The sequence below is a fragment of the Citrus clementina genome, unplaced genomic scaffold (genome assembly GCF_000493195.1).
Source record: "Citrus clementina cultivar Clemenules unplaced genomic scaffold, Citrus_clementina_v1.0 scaffold_3, whole genome shotgun sequence".
NCBI classification, from domain to species: Eukaryota; Viridiplantae; Streptophyta; class Magnoliopsida; order Sapindales; family Rutaceae; genus Citrus; species Citrus x clementina.
Window position 1 is genome coordinate 2551038 of NW_006262339.1, and position 8765 is coordinate 2559802.

At 30.6% G+C, this 8765-nt stretch overlaps 1 protein-coding gene across 1 annotated transcript; it reads right to left on the reverse strand.

Annotated features, from left to right (window-relative positions):
* Positions 1–4660: 4660 nt before the first annotated feature.
* Positions 4661–5356, reverse strand: LOC18049471 (germin-like protein subfamily T member 2). The gene has a single exon (XM_024187714.1). The coding sequence runs from the start codon at positions 5354–5356 to the stop codon at positions 4661–4663; it is 696 nt and encodes a 231-aa protein (XP_024043482.1).
* Positions 5357–8765: the final 3409 nt, after the last annotated feature.

Here is an 8765-nt window from a genome sequence, read left to right on the forward strand (position 1 = left end):
TCCTTTTAACAGCTTCTTGGCCAAGCGTTTGAACTTTGAAATGTCTTAATGATTCTGTTTGCAGACAGTTACATATGTTTGGTTTTTAAATTCAGTGTCAAGGTTGCATCCTGTGTAGTTAATTTGTTGAGTTAATTAATTTAGATGAGAAGAAGATGGAATCCTTTAAGTAGACAAACAAGATGGAGTAATCATCAAAACTCATCTACAAAACTAATTACGACAGACACTAAGGGCCATTTTGAAATTTCTAGTGCTTGTAATTTTTTTTTAGTGATAATAAAGACACAAACTCTTGTACAAACTGATGTGGCATTAATTCATTGGTTGAATGAAAATATAAAATAATGAAAATAAATCATGTGGGCCAAGAGATATTTAATTCGATCAATTTTATTATATCATATCAGTTTGTACAAGATAAGTTTGTATAAGAATTTGTGACTATATCATTACTCTTTTTTTTTTTTAAAGGCAGTGATTGTAATATAATTTGCTTCTATTGAGTTGATAAGTAGTTAGGTTTGCGGTGGATGCTCCCTGGCCTCATCCATGGATTTTAAAGTAGTTTTATTTAGTTCGCCATTTAAGTTCAAATTTTTGGAGAGGTAAGGGTCTAAAAAATGAATTTAAGTTTTACGAATTCCCTTACCATTTTTTGATAAAAATAATTAGATATTGAGCAGAACTATTGGTTTTGGATTGATACCCCTCCAAAACCCTTTGATAACCTCTTCTAGTTATTTACATATTTAACCTCCATAGAAATTACATTAAACGACAAAATATATATTTAATTAAACTTTTTTTTTTCTTTTAAAAAGGTAAGAGGTGAGCCAAACCCAAATAATTTTTATTTTCCCCTTACCTCCCCCAAGGCTTGAACTTGGGTAATCAGTTGCTACAAACATCATGCTGGTTGACCACGCCGAAGAAAAAAAAATGACTATTTTTTATTTTTAGAAAATTATTTGCCCCCACGTGTCACATCTGTTATATGTTATTTAACAACTTCCATATTTTTTTCTCTCTTGAATTAAACACACACACACATATAAACTTTTAAACCACCTAAAAAAAAAATCGAAAACCTCATTATTCATTTTCCATATCAAATATGGAAGAGAGGCTATGGCCTATATGAGCAATCATCAATGTAATTATGCTAAGAATGACCGATGTCATATTAAACAAACAAGTTTTTCAATGATCTGCTTATGTGCTGAAAATAATTGGAAACTAAAAATCATAAATATAAAAATTAAAAGGCTTTTCAACTAAAACATGTTAGCAAGAGGGAAAAAAAAATTAAAAGGCTTTTTAGCTAAAACATGTTAGCTAAATCATGGGTTAGTCCTAAAAGCAGCTCAACCCAAACCATATGTCCATGCTCATGATTATTAATTAAACACACATTAACACTACATGGAACTCGAACCCAAAATTAAAATCTTGAGAAAACTAACATATGAATGTAATTCTTAATCTCGTGTTCAATCTTATTACTATGAAACATGATTTATATTTGTATTTGACCTTCAATTGATAGATTATAGTTATAAAATATTTAATGTTATTAATTTAGTATAATAATTATGCATGTCAAGTGTAGTTGTAGTTAATTATCCCTTCCCTCGATAATTTGATTTAAAATTAAGGACCTTTTCTTCAATTTCAAAAGTTTGATTGATCTTACAAACTAGTGAACTACAAAAGGGTGATTTGTAAAGAATTTCAGTATATCATAGGGGTGTCGGTAGCATCACTCTTATTTGAAATTCTCATCATAGTGCTTATATTTTTTAAATTGTCCTAATCAACAGTAATTTTTCAGATGAAAAATACATTTATAAATTTTTATACAAATTGAATGATATAATATAAATGGTAGAATAAAAATACTAAATGGCTTAATAATATAATGCCATAATAATTTGTACTAAAACAATTCATACAAGAGTTTGTAGTATTATTATTCAATTTTTCAAAGACATGAAAGCATGTCTTTAATTGATGTGCCTAACTTAATGTCTATCGTTAATGCCTAACTTATCAATAATCATGGCACTATATGAATAATAAAGAACAAAAATTACCGTTTTAGATATTCTTTTAATGAGATTTGAACTCGAGTTTATTTTGTAGTTATTACTTCACGAAAATTGTCAGGAGTAAATCATATCAATTTGGGCATCACCATCATAGAATAATAACTTATTATGTCACAAAAATTATTTTCTGAGTGTACTGATTTCGTTACTTGAATTTACATGCAACGGCTTTTAATTTATCTTGATTAATGTTTCTTTAAATATATATATATATATATTAGCTGCAAATTAACCTGAGATTGTGTCATTTAAGGTGTCTGTTGAGTGACCCAAAAAAAAAAAAAAACTTCAGATGACAGATTCGTAGACTATCTCTTATGGTAATGATAGGGGTTTAGCAGCATCTTTTTATTTATTTATCATTATCATTATTTTGAAATAGAATTTGCCTCATATTATTGTCAATTTTTCAGTTAATTTTATTCTTAGAGATAGTACAATTGGTTAGACCTCTTGATTTATCCATCTGAAAATAAATTAATTACTTCATATTTGTGTGTAGCAGAATAAGGTGAGGTGAGACGAGGCGCCTACTTATGGGTCGCCTTTTGTCAGATAATCTATTTGACGGTTATTTCGAATTGTTCACCAAAAACACCCTCTATTAAGCTTTTGGAAGTTCCATTAATGATTTACCCCAGCTTGATAGTAAAAAAATGCTAGAATTGAAAGACATGTCGAGGTAGGTGGACGATTTTCTCATTGTTCTGGCTTTCTGCCCTCTAAGACTAAGGGATAGCATAGGTGATGACTAATCTTTAATTTAATGCAGGAAGATTTTAATTGTGGCCGCCTAGAAGACTAACTGATTTGACAAGATAATAAACAACAACTTAATATATTAAAGGGATCTGATTTCCTACCTAATCTTTAATTTAGTCCTGGAAGAAACGTTGCAATTTGCAACTTGGGCACAATCTTGAATGAGATGATTCATTGAGGAATACAAATACCCTAAAAAATTACAAATAGGATAAAATAAAGGACGAAATGAAGAATAGTTTAAGCAATTAATCCATCAAATATCGTTTCTGGAGTTTCGACTGCAAATGAAATTTCAAATATGCAAATGGATCAGATAATAGATAAAATCTTCCTTAAGAAGTTGACAGATTAGCTACTTTTAACAAAAATTGGTTCACATAATTTTGACAAGTATATTAAAAAGAACAAATTGCCTTTTTGTTTATTTCCCATTGTCATAAAGGGTAATAAAGTGAATTCAATGTTCTTTTTCTTTTTCACGCGAATATGAAAAACCAAAAATACATCTTAAGTCAACTAATCAATTTGCAGTTGAGTCCCAATTTGTAATCAAATGGGGGATATATATATATATATATATATTAACACAAGGATCATGATTATTTGATTTTTTCTTGAATAAAGGGATAATGGAGAAAGTAAATTTTATACATATATTATCACTGAAAAATACATGATATTTATTATCACCGAAAAACACATGATATGAAATCTTTAAAAACTCATGGGAGTTCAGATCATGAAGAAATCATCCTAATTCTTTACATATTTTGTCAAAATAGCATTACTCATTAGATTAAAGAAAAAAGCTTTTATTTGCAATTACAAAGCCAAGGCCATGCACGACAGCTATTTTTCACTTATTGTATTTACTAATTTTATTTATACCTTTTTGGGTTTATTCATCAATATCACTTACTGTAAGCCATCAAATTTAGGTGTTAACTAATTACCTCCTATGCATTGATTTACCATCCAGGTCACAGCAAATGATACATCATTACAATATTTTTGTTGTATCGGAATGCCGAAGGAGAAATTAACTGTAGGAGAAAATGATTTAACAAAAAGAGACACAAACAAGTTGAACTTGATTAAAAAATTTGCTTCCGTCCACGAGAGTGGCGCAACAGCTTTCCCGGTCTACTTAGAGAATCTACAAGAGCATTTAGAACTCTCTCACTCTAATTAACCAAAGACCCAAAACACACAACACATTGGTCAGATTAGCTCACAGCTAATTAAGAAGCCAAACGCTTCCTGTTTAGAAGCTCCCTTTTGTTTTGCTCCTTGGGATGGTACATACCTTGCAACAGCAATACAACAATGGGATAGCTTAAGGACACATGTACTGTATGGTTTAAGCGCTCCACTGATCTTTTAGTGCTCTTTAATTAATGATGCTCTCCACTACTTCAAGTTAATTGAGTGCTCCCAAGGATGCTCCATAATTAAGCCATCTTTAATTTGGTGACTGGATCACCGCGTGCACGTATATTTATTGCCCCAGACTATTTAATTTAATTTACCAATATACTCGTAACAGGTATTGGGCTTTTTCCGTTTGTGTTCGCTCATTTGCTAACTAGTTCTAAAACCATACATGGTTGATTCAATCAGCTTGCTGTGAAGGAGAAAAAAAAAATTCCAGAAAATAAAATATTATAACACTTTTGTGCGATAGTTATATATTGCCTCAGCTGTAATTTTATTTAACAATTGCTAGATAAAATAAATCTAACAATTTTGAGACAATAAAAGCCATCGGTCAAGCATGGAGAATGTTAATAGCTAGACCGGGTGTTGAATTGATGGCCAGACTTATTTGACGTTCGAGCCGATCTGATGGCATTGATAACATCATCACTTACTAGGAAAGATTTGGTCAACACACTATTGGGAACTGAGGGATTAGTATCAAACAGAGTACCGACTGAATCCGAAACGCCGGGATTTTGACTGTTGAAAATGGGCACGAAAGTAGCCTTTCCTTTTCCAACGTTTAATTGGAAATGAACATGTGCTCTAGGAATTAAGAACACCATCCCGGGAGTCAAAACCTTTGAGAAAAAGGTATTATTAGTTGTTACAAATCCCACAAGCACCCTCCCTTTAAGAACAATACCAGCCTCAGTTGCGCGAGGATGCGTGTGAGGTGGATTTATTCCGCCGACACCCAGGTCAATTCGGAAGAGTGAAACTCCTTGAGTGTTGACCGCTGGAAAGCCAGAAACATCACCAAATGTAACTGCACGCTTAAAGACATCGAATGTCGTCGGATCCTTGGAAAAATCCGTGAAGAAATCATCAGAAGTCACTTCCGAAGCAGGCTTGCACGGGAAACCATTGATCGAGATGGGGGCATCCAAATCCGCAACACAGATGTCTTGTAAGGGATCAGGGTCACTTGCGTGGGAAGGGAAGGGTAGAATCACTAACACTAGTAGCAGCCCGAAGAGTGACATTGATGAAGAAGCCATAGCAGTATGGCTGTGATATTTAAAATATAGTATTTAGTAGCTGGCAGGATATATATGTTGATGGATTGAATCGGAAGATCATAAATCTATTTATAGAACACCTTACTCGTTGTGATCTGAAACCTTTGCTTGGCATGGATAGTATACCAAAAATATTGTCCAAGAGTTGACGGCCGACTCTAAAGTACTAGAGGACTAAGGTAAAAAAATTTTATTGAGGCCCCAGCAACTTTAATATCAAAAAAATATAAAAGAGTTTAAAGTTTAATCATTTTAATTATATTTTAAACTTCGACAATTAATAATTAATAAGATTCTAAGAAATTTTAAAAAATAAAAATAGTTAAGAAAATATCTTTTGAACTATTATTTTAAATTTAATAATTTTCTTTGTAGGAAAGAGCGCAAAATTTTTTAATGTTAAATAATTAAGTTTTTTTTAATACTATAAGCAAAAAAGAATTTAATTTTTTCTTAAAAGAATAATAATGAATGAATTAACAGTTAGATAATATTATTAATTATAGTGTTTTAACAATCAAATATAGAATTTGTAAAAAAAATCTAATTATAGAATAATAATTATTAATTAGAAAGAGGTCTAAAAAATCAATTTTCTTATTATATCTAATTTTTTTTTAAAAAAGATATCTTCTTAAAATATAGAGTCTTAGAAAATTGCTTAATTCACTTATGCATAAAGCCGCCCATTTGATGTTAGGTGAGGTTTGTTTACCTACTAAATTTAAAATGGTTAATTTTGTCGTTTTGATGCCGGTAGAAAATATTTAAAACCGGCCAAGAAAGTCAGGAATAGCTACGTTGTAACTAAAGTAGCCTTGAACGGTGCTAGAAAATGAATCAGTACATAATAAACAACGATTTAATAAATTTAAATAAGATAATGAATCAGTAGAAAATTTCATTGCTGTTTATCTGGGGTTAAGCACATAATAAACAACGATTTAATAGATTAAATTATATGATCCTCATAGTAAGTGCCTAAGTGGACCTTATCGTGGAAGAATATTGTTTTTTTATTGCTTTGATAGTGGAAGAATACTTACTCTGCTGACGACTACAGGACTTGAGCATGTATACAAGTCCTATGTTAAGCTCCCAAGTTGTAATAAATTGCATTAAAGATTAGGTAGGAAAGCTACTCTTTCTATATATATATATTGTCTCATTATTAGACAATTGAATCCTTTTCTTAAGTATATATCCTATTGAAGAATCTTTTGAATAAATCCGAATAAGAAATCTTTCTATACTTAGCTAATTTAACTTTCACCTTTCAAGTGGCTCCCAAGGGACAAAGGTTGTGTTAGAGTGGTACTATTTGTTAGAGAAAAATTAGTTTTTTAAATTTTAGTAAAATCTTTTAGGATCGATCTCATACAATATATAAGAATTCGTAATCTAGAAATCATATCTTGAAAATCTGAGAAAATGAACAATCTTTACTTTTTCCGCTGAAGTGATTTAGGCTCCCAGATCATGATATGTCACCACCATGCCTGTTATATCACGATCCGTCACCAATGATCTTCCAGGTTATAACTTAGGTTTGATCTGCACTTGACGTGTGGGCGTCTTTATCACCACTATAAGCAACTAGCACAAGAAAATTTTTCTCTCAAAATTAGAGAGAAAAAATCTTTTTCTCTGTTATGTTTAAAAAAGTGGCTGCTACCCCTTCTTTTGAGAGAAAATAAGTCTTTTTTATATCTCTATCTAGTGGAAACCCTAGACTCTATTTTTTATATTATTTAATTTTATTAAATCAAGTTTGATTTAAATTAAAAATAATAAACTAAAAGTAACGTTACTTCTTTTTTGTCATAGGGGTCTACCTTGTAAAATAACACAAGACCTTTTAAACACAAGTACATTACATGGAGCCTCCCATTAAATAATATATTTTGGCTTTTAACTCAAATAGCTAATTATCTTGCTTATTAATCTAATAGTGGAGCAATCAATTAAATGAGCTAACCCGGGATCATTTGGGAACATACAATAGTGGCTATAATAATTAGGTCTGTAATTAAACTAGCCAAATTATTTAATTCCAAATCTATTTCACTAAAAGATTGGAACTGACCTTCATAATTGTATGCTCGAATAATAATTCGTCCCAAGCCACGTCGATTTCTTTACCGCATAATTATTTGTATTACATCGTTAATTAAATCGATATCTCAACTGTCCAATCGATTTGATTACATCTTATTCCTTGATATTTACTAGTTTTCTCTAATGATCATTTTCAACATACTAAATATGTTGACACACTCTGGCCAGAGAATTCTATGATCAAGTGCCGAAAACCCATCAAGAGATGTGTTGTATAAATTCTATATTGTTAATCTATAACTCCAATACTCATAATTGCTCACACCAAGATACCGGGTAATCTTGACTACAATTGTGTGTCGTACTCATTGGTAACTCAAATGGAATAACAATTACAACTATGAAATCATAACTAACTTAAGATTAAGATTACAGTAAAATCAATGCCTATGAGATTTAATAAGTCTAATAGACATTTCAAGGTTAATTAAATCTCATATGTGATCCAGCTCAGTATAGTCAAACTACATCAGTAAATTCATACATGATTAAGACAAATCATTCAATGAATTTACCACAGTCTAAATATAAATAGAGCGCTCAACTCTATTTATCAACTGCGAACTTAATTTATTTAATCATAAGATAACTTGTATTTATGTTTTCTGTGAATCCATATGATGATCATATAAATACATATAATATGATTAAACGAGCTTTATTCAAAATATTTATGCAATTGAAAATATTTCAAATATTTTATTAATCAGAAAATAAATTAATATGCTTTAAAAGAGCATACAATCCCAACACTATTATCATCATTATTATTATAATTACTATTATTACATTCGAAGTTTAGGAGTGATTGTTTAAATGCGTCATTTTTATTTGTATGAAACAAATCCTGAAAATAATAATAATAATAATAAAAAGAAGCTAGTCAATAACAGAACGAGTTACCCCTATCATTTTCTGACGCCATCGAACGCTGTCACTAAAGGCTCTGCAACCGCAATGTTGTAGAAGTAGAACTAACATAAAGCACATTTTCTTGTAATGTTCCCCAGTTTTAACTTCTTAGGTTTCGTTCAATGTAAAGTACACGGAGCCTCAGCCTAGACGTCATAAAAATTATAAAGAGGAAAAAAATAAATAAAAATAAACTAATAAGTGCTTCATCCATCAAAATTTAGAAGTTTAACGGCAAAGAAGTAAGAATTGAAATTTTTACCCCATTAAAAAATTCAGACTCGGGGTTTTTTGGCCTTTTTTTTTTAATTTTGATGGCGTTTTTACACATAATTTTTTATTTTACCCTTTTTCTCAA